The 20,923-nt window shown below is 43.6% G+C and overlaps 1 protein-coding gene across 3 annotated transcripts in view; it reads right to left on the reverse strand.

Annotated features, from left to right (window-relative positions):
• The window catches only part of LOC146796812 (metalloproteinase inhibitor 3-like), a 234,557-nt gene extending 214,645 nt beyond the window's left edge, over window positions 1–19,912 (reverse strand). The window contains exons 1-2 of one of the 3 annotated variants that reach the window (XM_085629537.1): window positions 19,686–19,810; window positions 3,544–3,624 (exon numbers count right to left, since the gene is read on the reverse strand). In XM_085629537.1, the coding sequence (XP_085485663.1) occupies window positions 3,544–3,584 (41 nt within the window). In that variant the 5' untranslated portion in view covers window positions 3,585–3,624; window positions 19,686–19,810. Of the gene's footprint in view, window positions 1–3,543; window positions 3,625–19,685 lie in introns of all 3 variants that reach the window. The other 2 variants (XM_085629536.1, XM_085629535.1) reach the window with 2 other exon arrangements.
• Between the last annotated feature and the right edge of the window lie 1,011 nt (window positions 19,913–20,923).

Raw genomic sequence — 20,923 nt, forward strand, 5'->3', positions numbered from 1 at the left:
GTTCGCCTTTTGAATATCCTTTATCTTCACACTCCCTTACCAAATTTACAGAACGCTTCCAAACTACATTACTACCCAACCTGCACATTCTGGAAAAGTGACCCAGTGTTTTGCAGTTGAAGCAAGTAACCTCAGAGGCAAGGCATCGTTCAGCTTCAGCAGTATGCCTGAAACCTCCGCACCTGAAACATGCGCGTCTATTTTTGCTCGACTGTGTTTTTTCCACAAATGGTTTAACTTGATGAGGAGTCTTAACCTCCTCTGCAACCTTTTTGACTCTGTGAACCTCATTTACATTGTTAGGATCAACTTTATCCAGCCTCTGTTCATTGCTACACTCCTTAACATAACGAGAGGTGTTTTCTACCATCCTTGCAATGTCAATCGTCTTTTGCAAGGATGGATCCTTCAAATCAAGCAACCTTTCCTGAATCTTAACATTGCTGGTCCGGTTATTGAACTGATCTCTAATTATCTCATCATGCAAATCACAAAATTTGCATGTGGCAGCCAACGTTCTTAAAACCGCTACATGCTGTTCTACACTTTCATCTACTAATTGCGCCCTTGAAAAGAACTTGTGCCTCTCCACAACTATGTTTGTTTTTTTACCATAATTGTCCTCCAAAGCCTTTAAATCTTCTAAATACTCATCAATTGTTGTGTCATCAGAACTTGTTTCCTCCTCCTCACCCTCACCCTCACCCTCCAGATTAGTGGATGTAGCACGTAAGGGTTTAGGTAGAGTTTTCAGCACCTTTCTACCCTCTACGCCTAAATTGTGTTTTAATATAGCGAGTTTCCGAAAAGCTACAAAAGTTTATCCCCCTATTGACTCTAAATAAGTCTCAAAAGATCCAGGCCAGTCCTCCCATATCATGGTTGGAACCCCTGGTCCTTGTAAAAATTTTGGCGAAGCTATAATTGAAGTGGTATCCATGGCAAGCACAATCAATTATGTGGTAAAGCAGTAGAATGCACACACAGCGTTACACCATTAGAAACAATGTGTCCCTTCAAAATTGATACCAAGGCACTCTAATTGGAAGTACTATGAAATGTCATACAGAAACTTGGGTGTTTGGCAACACAACAAACTAAAATAAGTGAGGTAGTCACCAGAGACATAGACTTGGTAGTTCTTTCTGCTCCCGCGACTCCAGTCAGTCCTTAATCGATTCACGACTGCAAAACAAAATGTGGGTCTGCCCTCAATCCGTGTCACACGTTGCCAAGCACCCGACGTGCAGCAATACGGCGTCGATGAATACTAATGCCGACGCTCTTAATACTGGACGCATCACACTCCATGCAAAACAAACAGACGGAGCTGCGTTGCCACGCTTCTCTGGAACTGATCAGGTATGTCACAATTGTCTCCAGGCAATCAGGCAATGGCAATGAGTGCAAACGCCGATGTTGATGCGTCACCGCGTCCTCGTGCTCAATGCTCACCTCAAACAACGTTGCTGTAGCAACCAACACATCACAGTGTCACAGGGAAGCTCCGACGACTCGCTGTAACCCACTTAACAACGGCGGCCTCTCTCACATCAGTAAGGTAGGCACCAGATTATTTTCGCAAACAGGGCAGCACCGTCAAAAGCATCCCATCCTTGAAAATGTCTCGGCTAAAACTGGCTCAGTGCTCATGGCATTTCAATTTAAAGAAGAAACAGACGGGGCCTGTTTTTTTGTTGCATGGTTCTCCTTGGTAGGGGAGTGTGGAGGCGGTGGGCTGTAGTTCCAGACTGCCTGCAAGTCTCTGTCTCTGGTCTCAGATGTGAAAGAGTTTGTGCTCGGTAAGAATGAAAGGTCTAACATCCTCTAAGAGGAGAAAGCAGCCGTCAGAGCCCCTCACCTTCTATGATTGTGAGAGGTATTTGACACATCACCAAAAAGTAGCTGTTCTAAAAAATGCGCACATCACAGAAGAAACAGCAAGAAATGTAAACAAGTTGAGCTTTAAACCATGGATGGGTACAGTATGGTCACAGTATGCCGAAGAGGTTCTCAAAATACTATCAAGAATTACCATTATGCCAGATACAGATTTTATATCATCATGCCACAGTCAATAATTACAACAGTATATAAGGGCTGGTTTAATTATTATGTTGATGCCAACAATATGCCAAAATCTTCGCACGCACGTACACAACCACCGACACAAGGAAAAGCACCGAAACAGACACTGCTAAGCAACCCACTGATGTTCTGCCTTCAGCTGCTCACCTGTACTGCACACCTATGCTCCGCTTTCCTTTTTCTGCTGTTCACTCCATGGCAGGTCTGCTACATAAGTATCAGATTTATTGATGAAGGTCACAAACTTTGCCCTTTCAGTCAATAGAGTACCACTTATTTTTGAAAGTCGAGAAAATACGGGCTGATCTTAGGCACGAGGATTTGCCGGGAGCCATAGGGTTTGCAGATACAGGGCCATCGGATCATTCAGATGGCTTGGACTGTTGTGTCATTTTTCCTTAAGACAGACTCACTGACCGGTCACAGTCAGACCTACCTGTTTACCTGCTTTCACTGCCCTTGCGCAACACTCTGCTTCCTGCTCACATCGGCATTTACCTGCGCTTGCAAGGGTACACACTAAAATCACGGGCTCCGGAGGCTCCAGGCCACAACCCCAGCAGAAGAGCAGGCCGGGGTTTAGGCAGACAGCGCAGGAAAACACACAGCAACCTACTCGCAATAGGCGCCGCCATGTCTGACCAGAGGCGGGCTCAAGTGTGGCTGGGGACGTATCCTCACATTCAAGCGCATGGAGGGGGGCAGGAGGATGGAGAAAACAGACAACGAGAGGAGGGCGAAAACAAAGGGAACTCGGACAATGGGACGGGGCGGGAGAATGGAGAACACAGACAACGGGAGGGGGCGGGAACAAATGGAACGCGGACAACGGGAGGGGGCGGGAGCATGGAGAACACAGACAATGGGAGGGTGCAGAAACAAATGGAAGGCGGACAACGGGATGGGGCAGGAGCATGGAGAACACAGACAATGGGAGGGGGTGAACAAAGTAAAGCACAACAGGAAACTAAAAAAAAGTACACATAGCCTGTAACAACCAAGTAAAGAGGCCAGTAGCCATGGGAGGATACAAATGACGACTAAGGAGGGACTAACAAGCCTATTAAGGAATCAGACACCAGCATTTATGAAGGGCAAAGACACAAGCCAATGAGAAATGTGGGCGGGGCTTCTCCTCTGTACTCTCCCTACAACAGATTGTCAGAGCAGCGCTTGTGCGCTTGCTCAGGCTCGACCTAAAAATCACAGCTCTCCTCCGAAAACAGATTCCCCAATAGTTACAGCAGCGCAGCACTCTTACTGAGCATGCACACATAAACAATTCCCATAGTTTCAGATATTATGTCCCATAAAACGAGACTGTCCTTTACTTATTATTTTAAAGTGTTATTTTTGTAGGCAAAAAGAAACCCAAACATGGGATAGCAAATATTTGGCTAAAAACTAAAACCGTTGGCACCCTGCCAGATCCAGAGTCTCAAAATGGTCACTTACCTAGCCTTCCACAGTCTAAAATCTTTAGAAGATCCGAGCATGTGATTCTGCTTCGTTTCCGGATCTGAGCAGCTTTAAACACTGACGGTAGGGAAAGCAAATGGGAGAGCTCGTTACTCATGACTGGCAGGTAGTTGGAAAACATAACATTCGCTCCGGAAGAAACTATACCGGACGTTATTGCCCCAGTTCCGTTGCCAGTGAACGGAGTGCTGTTGAAATAAGATCTGTGCCAACATTACACTGAATTTCTCGCTACTAGAGCTGTTCATAAGAACTGGCTAAATGGTTGTAGACATCCTTTTTTTTTTACTGCACTTTTTTGTAAAACTCGCTGGTTCTAAATTGAGACTCAAAGTGTGCGTGTACTATTTCAATGTTCTAAGTATCTACATTTAGCCGCACCTTTATTATTGTGCCTTTGGAAAATGATTTGGCACCGCCTCGGAATAGTGTGTCCCCTGCTCTATGGAAGTCTTCGGAGGTCTGCCTATTGGACAGCTCGGACGAATGCACTACCCACTGAAGTAGAGGCCAAACCTGTCCAGGGCCAGGCGTGGCTGCAGCAGACAGAATCAGCACCGTTCTGAGCTGCGTTGCTGCCGTCACAACCCGACAGGATACTATTAAAAGTGTGGGCTGGGACGTATCCTCACATTCACAGAGGGGGCAGGAGGATGGAGAAAGCAGATGAGAGGGGGGCGGAAACAAAGGGAACTCTAAGAACGGGAGCGGGGAGGGAGCATGGAGAACACAGACAATGGCAGGGAGTGGGAACAAATGGAACACGGACAATGGGAGGAGGATGGAGAACAGGGACAGCGAGAGGGGGGCGGGAGCAAAGTAAATCACAACAGGAAAGTAAAAAAAAAATACATCTAATGTGTAAAAGTAGAGGGGCCAGTAGCCATGGGAGGATACAAATGACGACCAAGGAGGGACTATCAAGCCTATTAAGGAATCAGACACCAGCATTTATGAAGGGCAAAGACACAAGCCAATGAAAAATGTGGGCAGGGCTTCTCCTCCATACTCTACATACAACAGATCGCCAGAGCAGTGCTTGCGCGCTTGCTCAGGCTCAACCTAAAAAGGGAGATTGTGAAAAAACAAATATCGTAGGACTTTTTTTTTCCACATTGAAGCACAGGCAATTTTAGGCATGAGATTGCTAAAATAAAGCAAATTTTTGCATAAAAAAACAGGAGTCTCCCGAATGAATGGGTCAGTTGGAATGTATGGAGGTGGTGCGCAGTTCCCCCTTCTGCTGGCTGCCTTTTAAAAAAAAAATCAAATCATAGTTTAATAATCTGGTATTTGTAAAGTGCGAACTAATCACTCCTGAGAGTCTCAAGCCACTGGGGGCCATCGGGAAGATTAAGCAAACTATTGCCCAGAGTCACAGGGTGCTGGGATCAGACAGGGAGCCCTAGGCTCTGGAGTCAGCCACCCTGGTCTTTGCACCACACCTCTCCTCAGAGTTTCCCAAGTCCACACGCAGGGTAGGACTGGCCTATAGGGCAATCAGGCAGTGCTAGATGGGCTAATCTGACAGATCAGTGTGTGGGCCATTTTTCCTTTGTGGGCCAGTTTTTAGGTCTCACCTAAGCAGCGTGTGCACTGTCTTTTCAAGACATGCTTTATCTACTCTGTGGGTTTAGAGCGCACCCATTGCTTTTCATATGTTCCTTTGTGTTCTCTTCGAAAATCCTTGTTTTTCTATGGTGAATCGGTTATACTTGTCCCTCCTTATGCTGTTTTGCTCCCTCCCATGGAGCCTGGCCCTATTACATGTAGCATTTCCCTCCTGGCCATTTATGTTCTATTCGACACACAATTTTTTTCTTTTGCCTTGGCTCGTGATTTACTATTGCTTTTTTTGGCTTTCAATGTTTTTGTCCTGTATTAGTATTTTTTAATTTCAAAAGAATTTTATTATTTTAAAGAAGCAAATACGGACATGAGATACAAGCAAAAGTGATACAATTGATATCAGACAAAGGCAATACATATGTTAGAATAAAATTAAATAATAGGAAATCAAATCATTGTCATACATTAATCTGCAGATATCAGATAGATAGATTAATTAAGGAGGGACGAAACAAGTTGATATCCGGCAGAGGTAGTTATCAAAAGTATCACCATCCGGTAGCAAAATGGGGATAAGAGGAAAAAAGAGAGGAAGAAAGAAAAGACGGGAAGAGTAGAAAAGAGATGAAGAAAGAAAAAGAGAGACAGGGAGGAGAAGAGGAAGAGGAGAGGATTTCCAAAGGATTCACCCGACACACAAGACAACATTAACCAGACAAATCAAAGGGATATTGATCCACCAACCCCTCGGAGGCCAAATCCATGTACGAATCAAGGGCTTTCCAAACACCAGTAGATATAGAAGGAGAGAGATGAGCGTGATCAACTGACGTATGAGCACTTCGTAAAAAGGAAACCCAAGCCCACCAAGTATGGTAAGAAACGGATGAAAAGGATTTCCACTCCATGAGAATTACTTTGACTGCAATAGTCAATAAAAGATCCAGCAACTGTAATTCCATGGAATCTAAAGTCAGAGGGACTGGGGCCGCCAACTGACCTAAAAGGATTAATGGAAAAGAAAGTTCGAATTTAATATTAAAGATTAGCATGAGGTGTTTGTGAATTAAATCCCAAAAGGGTTGGAGAAGGGAGCAGTCAAAGAACATTTGTTGAAAATCGCCTGGTAAAAGCCCACAACTCCAGCACAGATTGTCTTCTTTGAGATTTAGCGAATACAAACGAATGGGAGTCCAGTGAAGAAGATTAATAGAGAAAAACTTAGACTGCATTAAAGAGGGGGCGATTTTGTTACGAAGAGAAAATTTGCCAATATCTTGCCACGTATCTGAAGAAATATGATCGGTAACACTATGATCAAAATGACGTAGCCACTTTTGCTGTGCGACAGTTTGGGAAGGAAGTGTAGAGGACGATAAGAATTTGTAAATCCGAGACGCTACATGACCAGTCCTGATCCATAACTGGAAAAGCGTAATCATAGGGGAAGAGGGATGAAGGTGCATTTTAGCAATTGCTACCTTTATCTTAAGAAATGTATAAAAATCTAAGTTAGATGAAGAAAATTGTTGAGCTAGGGATGAGAAAGGGAAAGGGTCATTGTTGGAATCATAGAGATGTTTAACAAGTGAAATACCTTTCCCAGCCCAGCAAGACATCAACTCTGGATCAATATTAATTTTGATTTTAGAATTCCGCCAAATAGACGACCATCTAGTTTTATGCAGTGGAATTGCTACTCTCTTATCAACCTTGCAAACCGCAGCAATAGTATCTAAAATAATAGAACGAGAGAATGGAATAGAAAGGGTATTCGTGGTTAAAAAGGAGGCAGTCGGCAGCGGGGAGGCCCATTCTTGTTCTATTGTCAACCATGCTGGAACATGAATAGATGGAGAAGAAACCCAAAGGGCACCCGGGGACGCAAGAAAAGCAGTTTGATACTTCCCCCAATCAGGAAGATTACAGCCTCCCATATCATAAGATTTCCGTAAAAATTTATAAGCAATTCTAGCCCTTCTGTCATTCCACAGAAATTTGGAAGTAAGTAAATCAAGTTCATGAAAGAAGGAATCAGAAAGCCTTACTGGAAGCATAGAGGAAACAAAATTAATAATAGGTGGGATCATCATTTTAAGAGTCTGCAGTCGGCCCCACCAAGAAATATGCTTCGGAGACCAAGTTTCTAAAAGACGTCGCACCTTAAGAATAGTCTGGGATTCATTGGAAGTAGCCGTAGCATAGAGGGTGGAACAAAAATAGATACCCAGATATTTTAGCTGTTTAGATTGCCACTTAAATCCCGCTGAACCCATATGAGAAGAGAAACAATAAGCATTTAAGGGAAACATCTCTGTCTTATCTTTGTTCAGAGTGTATCCTGAAACTTTTGAAAAAAGAGAAATCGTATCAGAAAAAGCAGGGATGGCCACTGCAATATCATCAGAAAAAATGAGAACATCATCTGCATACGCAGCTGTTTTTATCTGATGAGACCCAAAAGAGAATCCCTTAATGTCTGGATGTAAGTCAATCATTCTGAGAAGAGGATCAATAGATAACAAAAATAAAAGAGGAGACAAGGGACAGCCTTGCCTAGTACCTTGACGAAGGTGAAAAAATGACGACGTAGCTCCATTTACTCTTATGTTAGCTCTAGGTCGGGAATAAAGAGACATAACCATACGGATAAAGGAGTCACCAAGATTGTGTGCACATAGAACAGCTCGTAGAAAAGGCCAAGAGACCTTATCAAAGGCCTTTTCCGCATCAAGGGCCAGGGCCGCCGCCGAAAGCTTGGAGCGCTTGGCAGAACCGAGAATGTGACAAAAAGTGCAGATATTATCACGAGCAAGACGACCTTTTACAAAACCTGTTTGGGAAGGATGAACCAATAGAGGAATAAAGGATTCTAGGCGTTTAGCTAATATTTTAGCAAAAATCTTAGCTTCCATGTTAAGAAGAGAAATAGGACGAAAATTTTTGGGATCCGAATGATCCTTTCCTTCTTTGGGAATTACTACAATAGTAGCATCAGCAGCAGAGCCAGACACAGAACCATCTTTAATAAAAGCATCAAAGACAGATTGAAGCTGCGGCACAATCTTAGGCATAAAGGTTTTATAAAACAAAATAGGATATCCATCAGGACCTGGAGCTTTACCGGAGCGAGTTGCCTTAATTGCAGAAATAATTTCGTCAGAGGTGATCGGGCCATTCAAAGAGATATTATCTTCCTCCGATATAGTTTTCACAGGAACTGTCTTTAAAAACTCTTGGCATTGTTCAAAAGAAGATTGAGTAGGGGGGGGGTATATAATTTATTATAAAAATCTCGAAAGACCTCAAGAATTTCTTCAGTCTGAAACTTTGTCTTACCAAGATCATCATTAATAGAGGAGATTTGGGAAGATTTATAAGAAGATTTCTGGAACTTTAATGTAGCTGCAAGCATCTTGCCAGCACGGTTCTTTAGCAGCAACTTCTTAGATTTCTGAGCCTGAAGACCTATATGAGCTCTCTTAGTGACTATAGTATTGTATGTATATTTTAAATTCTTAATAGATTGAAGGCAAGATTTATCTTTAGATTGCCGAAAAAGAGATTCCTGAGTTTTAATTTCCGCTGCTAAGTCTGTGAGTTCTTTTCTGATGGCAGCGTTCCTTCTTGACATACATTTGATGACCTGGCCACGGAAAGTGCATTTAAAAGAGTCCCAAACAACAACAGGGGAATCAACTGAGCCAACATTCTCATGGAAAAACATCTCGATATCATTGGAAAACTCTCGAACCTTGGAATCATGATGTAATATCTCTGTGTTTAGTCTCCAAGATCGAGGTCTCGCCCTAGGGGTAAAAGACAAAAGCATGAACGTCACCGCGGCATGGTCCTAAACCAAAATAGGATGAATAAGCGGAGATGAGGAAGATTGAATAAGAGAGGAGTGAACTAAAAGATAATCAATACGTGAAAAGGACGAATGGGGGGACGAAAAAAAGGAAAAATCACAGCCCGTGGGATTATGAAGATGCCAGACATCCTGAAGATGGATAAGAGAGCACATATTGATCATTTGTTTATGTGACTTAGGGGGACGAAAATTAAATGCCGAACTCCTATCTAGGATAGGATCCATTGGTAAATTAAAGTCTCCACCTACAATAAGATTACCAGAATGAGGTGTGTCATTAAGCTTTTTGGTGATTGCTCTCCAAAAAGACGGATCATCCTTGTTAGGGGCATATAAATTCATGACAAAGAGATCAGCATTACCATCAGATAGCTTAGATAATAACCAACGGCCCTCTGTATCATGTTCCGAGGAGATAATAGATAAACCAGATTGTTTGGAAATTAAAGTAATTACTCCGTTTCTTTTGCCCGAAGCATCGGAACAAGCAACATCAGAAACCCATTCTTTCTTCAAAAACAGCGCCTCTCTAGCAGAGACCTTTGTCTCTTGAAAAAGGACTAGATCCGAAGAAAGAGATTTGCAGTAATCTAATATCTTTGACCTCTTTACTGGATGATTTAAACCTTTCACATTAAGAGAAAGTATATTCAATCCAGACATAAAACCAATAATAGGGAAAAATGATACTCTATATTTGATAGAGGATGTACAACAACCAAAAAAATTCGAAAACAGACACTAGGCAACAACACAAAACAGGAAGAATCCAAGGAGGAAATCCGAAGAGAGAAAGAGAAAGAAGAGGAAAAAGAAAGCAGGAAAGTAGACAGAAGAAGAAAGAGAAGAACCAACAAGGAAGGTCTGAAAAAGACCAAATTCATACCAGGGCGAATATGGGAAGATGAGCAAGGGAACCATCGTGAGGAGTAAAAACAATCAGCATAGCCAGCCCCAAAACAATACATAACTGATTATACTTAACTTAGAAGAAAAAATATCTGAAATATGAACTAGAACTAGAATACATTAGAGTATTCCAAAAACAATTCATCATGTAAGTCTAGATCAGAAAATGTATATACCAAATTGATACATAGGTAGCAAATAGATTGTAACAGAAGAGAATGGAGAAAGCAGAAGATAGAAAGATGTCCAGTGTTACAAATGAGGAAATGCAGAAAAACAAGCTAATAACTATCTCAAATATGAGAAAGCATCAAACGATATATATCTTATGAAGAGCAGGAAAGAGTAAAGAAAGAGAAACGAATTCCACAGAAGACTATAAGGTGTAGTATGAAGAGAAGAAATGAAGCATAAGAAAGTAAAGGATGAAATAACTGATCAGTATAACAATCAATGAAGCTCTATGACAGATAAATAAAAAAAACAAGTATATAATAAAAAATGTAACATCTAAAGGAAGACATCTATTAAACTGTTCACAAGTATATAAAACCTTGTTATACTTAATTTAATTTAAAGAGGCAAGAGTATCTTAAATATATAACTATATAAGTAAAAAAAACATGAGACAATAAAGTGCAATATAAATATAGTAAATTAGATCTAATATAGATAAGCAGTCCATAATAATAAGAAAACGAACCACACAGTGATACAGCAATGAAATAAAAATAGAAAAACTAACTATACAAACATTAAAGTTATCTCTATATATAGCAATTAATAAGTGTCTATGAAGCCATTTATGCACCTAAACCATAAAACAAGACAGGTAATAATCAATAACTTACTCCATAGAGACCAAAACAACAAAAGAAAAAATATGACAACGAAAGAGTCAATAATTGAAACCAGGAAGAGAGGAAGAACAAGAATGAACCGGAATCTGACACACATAAGAAACAAGCAAAGAGGGAAAAGATTGATACGTACTAAAAAAGCGAGCAGAAGTGAGACCAACCTAACAAGAAACAATATCACGAAACAATAGAAAGTACATAAAGAAGAGATACCGGAGATATCGGTCCACTTCATCATAAAGATATGAGGTAGACCTGACAAAGAAACGGAGAAAAAACACAGGCCCACTGAGCTTACACCGTCACGCACGAGAAAAACAGCAACAGCACACCAACAATAGTGGACACTAAGACCACACGCAGATCTAAAAAAAGATAAACTTAATAGATCTGGATAAGAGAAAACTCAATGCAGTCATATGTAACCACATCAGGTGCCAGAGGAACCAGGGTCAAGCGACGTTTCCAGTTGAAGTTCCATCTGTGGCTCCATCTGATTATCCAAAAACGAGGCTAAAACAGCAGGTTCATCAAAAATTCTGGAGCGACCTTTGAAGGTAATGCGGAATTTTGAAGGGCCAGAAAAAGAGAAGGGAATATTCATCTCAGAGAGACGCTTCCGGAGATTAAGAAAGCCCTTCCTCCTTATTACTGTGTCCCTGGCGAAGTCCTGAGAAATTGAAATGCGATGGCCATTCCATGAGACAGATTTAATCTTCCGCATATGAGCCAGAATTTGTTCCGTATGTTGATGGCGCAGTGGCTTAAAAATTATTGCTCTTGGTTGCGTGGCAGATTTAGAACGAAAGGTGGGAACACGGTGTGCCCGTTCCAGCTCAAAGTCTTTTTGAAAAGAAATTTGTAGCGTAGAAGGAAGCCACTGCTATAAGAACTCAATCATAGTAGGGGCATCCTTCTCAACCCCCTCCGGAAGACCAAAAATGCGCAGATTGGATCTGTGGTTACGATCTTCTTGTTCAGTGAGATCTCTCCGCAATGCCGCCATTGAGTGTTCTAACTGGCAAAGAGTCCTAGATTGCTTTTGCATAGTATCCTCTGCACCACTAATACGAGTTTCTGTGGCTGAAACACGAAGGGACAGCGCCTTGAAATCATTCCTAATGGCTGCCACCTCCACTTGCAGCAAATCTGTGTTAGTCTTGGTAGACTGCGCAATGGCATGAACATCATTAAGGCGCGTCAGAATAGTCTCAAGCGTGGAAGTGGTGTCTTTGTGAAGAGTGTCAGGTGTAGGAGATATTTGCTTGGACCTCTTAAGAGAAGCTTTAGAGTCCTTTGCGTCTTTAGCATTTGGTGACAAGCCCATATTTGCAGCCATAGAGCACGCAGCCACCGTAGGGGCAAAATACAGCACCTCAGAGAAATGAAGGGAAGGAAAAAGCCAAAGGATACTAGTATATTAATATACAAAAAAGAAATGAGCAAAAAGTGGAAAGCGCACTTTCAGCAACCAACATAGGAAAACGCTAATGGCGGACTTACATGGTAAATGAGAGGAATCTCATGACAAAAATATAATGCTCTGCATGTATTAAAAGAAACGCCTGCCGAAATCAAAACAGACCAAAAAGCAGGGTGTCATAGAGCAGAAAAACACCAAATAAAGGCATCGGAGGCACTCTGAAGAAAAGTATAGAAAAATAAAGTCCAAATATACTCACCATAGGTAGTAATGTAGCGTGAGTAATGAAAGAAATCCAATAGAGACATCCATAACTATGGAGACAGCCACCAGCACCTGTTTTCCATCATTCCTGGCAAGACCGAAGAAAAAGGCCACCGTGTTGAGGAGAAAAAGCGTCTCCGTCAGATAGGAAAAAACAAAATGGCGGCCGCTCGTGAAAGCACCGAGCACCACCACAGAATGGCAGAAAAACAGTTCCGACAGCTCCAGAAGTCAGAAATCCCACTCAATCAGCACCCGGCATCATCAGGGATATAAAGCCACCATTTAACATGTATGGGGCAATGTGAGGCAGTAAATAAGCCTCTGACGTCCCTCGCTCGACACGGAGCTCAAGCGCGACCCGCCATCTCGTAGCGGCGCGCAAGCCACGCCCCCATCCTGTATTAGTATTGACTTAATCTCCATGAAAAAGACAGAATCAACGTCCGCTGTTGTGGTAAGGAAATTGCACAGTTTTAACATTCCAGATGGAAACTTTATTGCTAAAAATTCTTAAGGATTCTTTGTTTACGTTTAAAAAAAAAAGCGAAATTCGTACTGTTTCTGTCACGATTACAAGGCGTTTGGGTGAGGACCAGATCCTGTTTATGGTTCCACTGGTCTGCGCACGTTTTACAGGTCACTCTCCGCCCGATAGTTTTCCCCGGCGCCCCACCCCATAATTACCTGCAGGCCATAAAAACAAGAGACTAAGGGCCTCATGTAGGAAGCTAAATACCGGTCGGTAACGGCTGAAATTCGGAAAATATCCCGTTACCGACCGGTATTTAGCCAATTGAGATGTAGGTGGCTGATTTCTGGATTCGGTATTTACCGATTCGGAATTTTAGAAATTTGTAAAATACCGAATCGGTAAATACCGAATCCAGAAATGCTATGTAGGGGGCACTCAAGTGAGTGCATCATTGGTGCCTGGATTCGTTATTTACCACCAACTACAAGTTGATGGTAAATGACGAATACCTTTCAAAAAGCATTTTTGTGCTATTTGAAAAGTGCCGTGTGGCAGACATACATGCCCTTAGGGCATGTATGTGTGCCACATGTGCACACATGCACGAATCAGGGGTGCAACAGGATGTCAATGTGACACCCTGCCACCCATGATAATGCCTCCCCTATTACCGATTCGGTATTTACCGAATCGGTAATGGTAACTGACTTCCCATTCATTCCTATGGGCCTCCAGGCCCATAGGAATGAATGGGAAGGGATGCATTATTACCGATTCGGTAAATACCGATTCTTAAATACTGATATTTACCGAATCGGTAATAATTACCGATTGTTTACCTACATTACATTTACCGATTCATAAATACCGAATCGGTAAAATTCGGTATTTAAGAATCGGTAAATGTAATTTACCTACATATGGCCCTAAGTGGCTGGAGCTGTGTGTAAAGTTTTTGACATTTACATTTGGTTTTCATGTGCTGCTGAAGCTAAATATGGTGTGCTCTCTCTCGCAGGTCTGCTTCTCCCCACCCCCTCTGTGATGCACTCACCCTTGTTTTAGTTGGTTTCTGTCCGTAACACTAGAGCACGCATAATCAGTCGCTCCATTCCTGGTAATCATCACATTTGCTGGGACAGATGTCGCTCCAAGATCCATTGCTGATTGTCGTCACATTTACCACATTTGCCACGAGCGCTCGTTCTTTTGAGTCACTCTGTTCCTGGAGGGCGTGGTTAGAAATTGATGAGGATCTGACACCAGTTAGTGACCTTGCCGTGGGCTCTATTAGGTACGCAGAAAATAAAGATTGTAATGATTATTAAAGGTATGTTTAGATATGGCTAGGAAACCTCTGTATTAGAGTTCTGTTACGGTTAGCCATCTAATATCTGTACTTATCAATTGTAATCAGTATAAAGTATATTTTCTGCTACATTTTGTAAATATTGTATATTTGATAAATGTTTATTAATTTTGTATAATAAATCCGGCCGGGGGGGTGTTTCGCCCCCCGCATCCAAAAACTTCTCTCCTGTCACGGGTCTTGAGTGGGGAGGAGGGGGTGTAGGGAGTACCTGGCCATATAGAACGTCGAGGCCGGCATAGGCCACGCCAAAAGTATGGCGGTCGAGCCGGCCCACTCCTCTGGAACAGGGGGCGTGCTTCTCGCGCACATTCGTGACGCGGAAGGCGCGCCTCCTTCCCCCATAGGTCCTGGCCTCGAGGTGCGACCCGGAAGTGATTGGAATCACTTTCGGGTCGCGTGTAAGGGCAACATCCGGCCAGTAGCCCTGGCCGGGCCATCAAGGGCTATAAAGGGCTGGGGAGCTCAGGAATCTGCCTCTTTGCTCCTGGCTCCCCAGCTTGCCCCCAAGCCTCGCTAGGAGGCTTTAACTTTTGATTTCCCACCCACCATCCCCTAGAAGCAAATAGGTTTTGAGAGTGTTCTTTAGGGAATATTAGGAAGTTATTAGTCTTTGGAGGATGAGATAATGGTCAAGGTTGTGTAGAAATGCTAATTTGTTTCATCCACAGGTCGTCAATCGTCGTATTTATGATAACTTTGGTCAGGCGGTAAGGTCATGATTGGTGAGCAATAAATTTAAGGTCCTTAGAGGGCGGCGCCATTCCCGAATGGGGTCGCCCAAGTGGGAGGAACAAGTGGTCTCTCCTAGAACTCCAGGGGCAGTTGGGTGCGGGGGAGGAGGGAGTCACGCTTTCTCTAGGCTGGTTGGCCATCCCGCCCGTGCACAACGGCGCCAGTAAATGGCACACAGCTGCAAGGGCCCCTTTATGGAGATCAGGTACAGAGCGTACGGGGGTAACCGGGGGGGGGAAGTACCCTCACGGTGAACAGGCCCTCTGCGCATGCGCACTCCGGCTGGAGGGCGTGGTTAGAAATTGATAAGGATCTGACACCAGTTAGTGACCTTGCTGTAGGCTCTATTAGGTATGTACTAAATAAAGATTGTAATGATTATTAAAGGTATGTTTAGATATGGCTAGGAAACCTCTGTATTAGAGTTCTGTTAAGGTTAGCCATCTGATATCTGTACTTATCAATTGTAATCAGTGTAAAGTATATTTTCTGCTACATTTTGTAAATATTGTATATTTGATAAATGTTTATTAATTTTGTATAATAAATACGGCCGGGGGTGTTTTGCCCCCCCCCCCGCATCCAAAAACTTCTCTCCTGTCACGGGTCTTGATTGGGGAGGAGGGGGTGTAGGGAATACCTGGCCATATTGGAGGGAGGTTTGATTGCCCCAATCCTGTTAAATTCTGCTTTGCTGCAAAATCCATCAAGGCCTTCTAAAGAGACACACTGTAAAAACGAAATGAAATCCAGTATTTGTAAAGCGCAACCGAGGGTGTCAAGGCGCTGGGGGCCGTCGGGAAGATTAAGAGCTATTTACCAGAGTCACATGGTGCTGGACCAACCTGCCGCCGGGGATCAAACCACAAACCCCATGGTCCAGATTCAGGCGCCCTGGCTGATACGCCACACCTCTTCCGCTTTTTCTAAATTGGACCGATATTTGTTGTTTTGAAAGTGGGCTCTGGCAGAAATGTGACTGGCATGAGAGACAAATCTACAATGCACAGTCAGTGTCTAGGAGCGTTTACTACAGAGTTTACGGCAGGTGTGGAGCTTCACTCGAGGCAACATTTAGTCGTGAAGGCTGACATCTCCTGAGACTACTTTTATAGTCAGACAAGCGCTAATCTGCGTAAATACTATTTTCCATCCCACTCTTTCAGTGGTTGTATCATACTATTAGCTTTAATATTTCGATATGCGCAGAGCACAAGTCCTATAAAATGAAGTGGGGTGGGACTGACAATATGCAAATCACCTCATGACGTCACGTGCTTAACGTGCCCGGTGTCTGAAAATTACACCGGGACACGTTCAGCATATTTCTGTGGGGCCCAGCTTCTTGGTAGGGGGGACGGCGTCCACCCTGTGAAAAGAGTGGGGGGACGCCGTGTACCTGCGTGGACTCCCGACTCGAGCCCTGGATATGCGTGAGTATGCAAGCGCCAAGGAAAGACCCACAAAACGCTAGAGCGCGGCAACAACGTCACTTTGCGCTTTTCCTTCATTTGTTTCTACGTCCCTTCAGAGACCGACAGAGCAGTGAAACTTCGATGTCCCAACTGCTGGTTATTTTAAACAAGTTCAAAAATGCACAATTCGTTCATAAATAACAAAACAAAAAGAACCTAAGGAAACAACGCCAACTTGCAGCATAGCTGGGGGACACGCGGGAACTGAGACTACCTGGCAGGACACTACCGAACTAGTGCGTTTCCCTGGCTCCGGTGGTGGTGCATGCTCCAGCGGACACTCCCGATGACCGCTGTAGGCAGCCACCCTCCGCACCCAGAGCCAGCGTCCGCACGCGCACACTGGTGAGTAGGAGTGCGTGCCCTGAACTTGCACACGCCGAGGTACGAACCCCTGGCCCGGGCCGCCTAGCGGCATACTCATTACCACCGACTCGATTAGGGCTTAATAGGCTCTGCACACAGCATGAGCTAACATCCGAGGCAAGCCGCTTCCTAGCTGAATGCCGAGAGGACACAAACACGGAATAGAACATTACAGGCCGGCTTGCCTAGGAATGTAGTTAGAAATGATAATGGTCGGGACACGAACCCACGACCTTTACCTTGATAGCATCCGTATATAGCTACCACGACCTTTACCTTGATAGCATCCGTATATAGCTACCATGACCTTCACCTTCATAGCATCCATATATATCTACCACGACCTTCACCTTCATAGCATCCGTATATAGCTACCACGACCTTCACCTTCATAGCATTCGTATATAGCTACCACGACCTTTACCTTCAGAGCATCCGTATATAGCTACCACGACCTTTACCTTCAGAGCATCCCTATATAGCTACCACGACCTTTACCGTCAGAGCATCCGTATATAGGTACCACGATCTTCACCTTCATAGCATCCGTATATAGCTACCACAACCTTCACCTTCATAGCATCCGTATATAGATACCACGACCTTTACCTTCAGAGCATCCGTATATAGCTACCACGACCTTTACCTTCAGAGCATCCGTATATAGGTACCACGATTTCACCTTCATAGCATCCGTATATAGCTACCACGACCTTCACCTTCATAGCATCCGTATATAGCTACCACGACCTTTACCTTCAGAGCATCCGTATATAGGTACCACGATCTTCACCTTTATAGCATCCGTATATAGCTACCACGACCTTCACCTTCATAGCATCCGTATATAGATACCACGACCTTTACCTTCAGAGCATCCGTATATAGCTACCACGACCTTTACCTTCAGAGCATCCGTATATAGGTACCACAATCTTCACCTTCATAGCATCCGTATATAGCTACCACGACTTTCACATTCAGAGCATCCGTATATAGGTACCACGACCCTTTACCTTCAGAGCATCCGTATATAGCTACCACGACCTTCACCTTCATAGCATCCGTATATAGCTACCACGACCTTCACCTTCATAGCATCCTTTTATAGCTACCACGACCTTTACCTTCAGAGCATCCGTATATAGCTACCACGACCTTTACCTTCAGAGCATCCGTATATAGGTACCACGATCTTCACCTTCATAGCATCCATATATAGCTACCACGACCTTCACCTTCATAGCATCCGTATATAGCTGCCACGACCTTTACCTTCAGAGCATCCGTATATAGCTGCCACGACCTTTACCTTCAGAGCATCCGTTTATTGCTACCACGACCTTCACCTTCATAGCATCCGTATATAGCTACCACGACCTTCACCTTCAGAGCATCCGTATATAGCTACCACAACCTTCACCTTCATAGCATCCGTATATAGCTACCACGACCTTCACCTTCATAGCATCCGTATATAGCTAGAGCTAGCGCTATTTCTGTAGCCGGGTCCTTAAAACTGAATGAAACTGCAATTTCCCCCCACCATAGAAAACACCAAAATGGCCCATAAGGGGAGGAGAGGGTGTGGTCCGTCGGCTAGACTGCCAACTTTGGTGCCGGAAACCAGGGTTCGAGCCTCGGGGTCGCGTCCACATTCTGTGATTCTGGGCAAATCACTTAATCTCCCCGTGCCTGAATATGTAATGTAAATACGGTGCTCATGTACAGCGCTCCAATACCTTCGGGTCGAGTTCGCGCTATATAAAAGATGAAAAAGAACCCACGAACTTGGGACCCGAGGACTGTGATGTTACTCCACTGTGCTATCAACATCTAATCGCATAACGCTGCGCCAGGCCTGCTTGAAACCACCCGTTACGACGCTCCTGCGGCTTCCCAGGGGTCCAAGGAGACACGGAGGACGTGACCCCCGGCCGCCGCCTTATATAACTGAAGTTGGTTTCGTTTACGTATTGGAGTGTCAGTAGGAATCCATCCCCTTCTGGCATCTAGCCCCTGGAGGAGGCTCGGCTACGTGGCGCAACTAAGGGCGCGGCGCAACTAAGGGCGCGCCTCACCAGGCGTAGGGGGCTACTCATTAGCTTTTAATATTTCGATATGCGTAAGGATGCAAGCGGGGAGTAATCTGCGTCATGCTTCTAATACACCCACACTCTGCCTCTTATCTTGAAATTGAAAAGACGTGACCCGCACTGCAGAGGTGTGAAATACCCGCTTTATTTCACAGATGCAACTTTTTCTTGTTCGCATTCCAGCCGCAAAGGAAAGAGGGTTTACATTTTAAAGAGACTTCCAGCTCGGCATGTATGTGACGTTGTGAATTCTTGAAGCTGGACGACTTTTATTTATGGCTTAAATACTTCTCCAAAATCATAAGTATATTTTGCAGTTTCATATAGCGCGAACTCGACCCACGGACATCGGAGCACTTAAAAGAATCACTAGGTATATTACGCAACTAACCCTCCATTTTGTTTGTGGGCAGGGGAGATAAGGTGATATGGACAGCATTATTGGATATTAAGAGAGACTTCCACTGAGAGTTAAACCTAGGTCCCGAGTTCCAAACTCGACAGCTTTGTCGCTGCGCCACATGCAAGATGTCACGGGACAGACAGCGAGCATGAATTACAGCGGCAACGCCATGGGTAGATGGGACCGAAAAAAAGGGGACCGTAAAAAAGTTTCAACCTCGCGATCTGTCTTTTGAAATCTGTCATTGACGAGTGGTTTTGAGCCCCAGGGCCTGAAGTTGTATCGAAACGAAAGCCTTACCTGGGCAGCGGCGCTGTCAGTGCACGCAGTCTATAAACAGCTGGATAAGACGGTCACATCTGTGGCCCGTTCTTCGGATGCGTCAGCTGCCTCTGATGAAAGCCACCAATGTTGCCAGATTTTTTTAGCATTCTCTAGCCCACAACCAACCAAAAATTAGCTTAAATACAGCCCAACGGTGCCCCTCTGCAAATGAGTTTCTGTGGCACTGTGATGCAACCAGGAATGCACACGGGCTGCTTAAAGAGGTGCACTGAAGAAAAAGAACAAGCATTTGCAAAGCAATCGGTCCGGCATTTGTGAAAGTTAGAGCTATTTGCGTTCTAAATGATATTTTTTTTTTACTTATGTTTTTTGTTTCTAGTGGAGTGGATGTATGTTTGTAGTGGAATTATGTGGTTTGCATTGGAATTGGTAGTTGTGTAATTGTGTGAGGTGGATTTATGTGGTGTGTAGGGTATTTGAGTATTGGAAATATATGGCATGGTGAATAGATGGGGTGAGAGCTGTATAAAGTACATAGAAAGTAAGATTGAGTGGAACAGGTAGATTGTTTATGAGGTGCTGAATGAACTTTAGATTGAGTAGTAGAAAGAGCGTGTGAAAATGAGAGGATGGAGGGAAGAGAAGGTTAGACACATAAAGAGATTGAAAGAAGACACCGAAAGAAGAAGAGGAGAGAGTGTGTTTGCGGTTTATATTATTTGAAAAGTTATGGTAAAGAAACTGTTCTGAAAGACCTGAAGTGAAACAATATAAGCAATGCTGGATGAGTGTGTGCAATGGAATTTTGTGAATAGTAATTATGTGGTATTAAGTGTAGTGGATTTATGTGTAGTGGTATTGTGTGTTGTGGATAGGCATGTATTGTGTAAAATTATATGGTACAGTGCTGAATTATGTGGCATGATGTGGAATTGTGTGGTGTGGATTGGATGTATGTGGTGTGTAGTGGAATTGTGTGTTGTGGAGTGGAATTTTCTGCAGTGGAATGTAATTGTGTGATGTTGTGTTGTGTGAAGTTGTGTGGCAAGGAGTGAAAATATGTGGAGTGTTATGTGACATGGAGTAGATTTATGTGGAGTCTAATTATGTGGTATAGAGTGATATGAATTATGTTGTGTGGTATGGAATTGTGTGGTGTTGAACTGTGTGAAATTGTTTTGCATGGTGTGAAATTATGTGGAGTGTAAATATGGCTCAAGATGGCGCATGCACTGCCTAGGCGAGACCTAAAA

This window comes from Triturus cristatus, chromosome 10 (genome assembly GCF_964204655.1).
Source record: "Triturus cristatus chromosome 10, aTriCri1.1, whole genome shotgun sequence".
Taxonomy (NCBI): domain Eukaryota; kingdom Metazoa; phylum Chordata; class Amphibia; order Caudata; family Salamandridae; genus Triturus; species Triturus cristatus.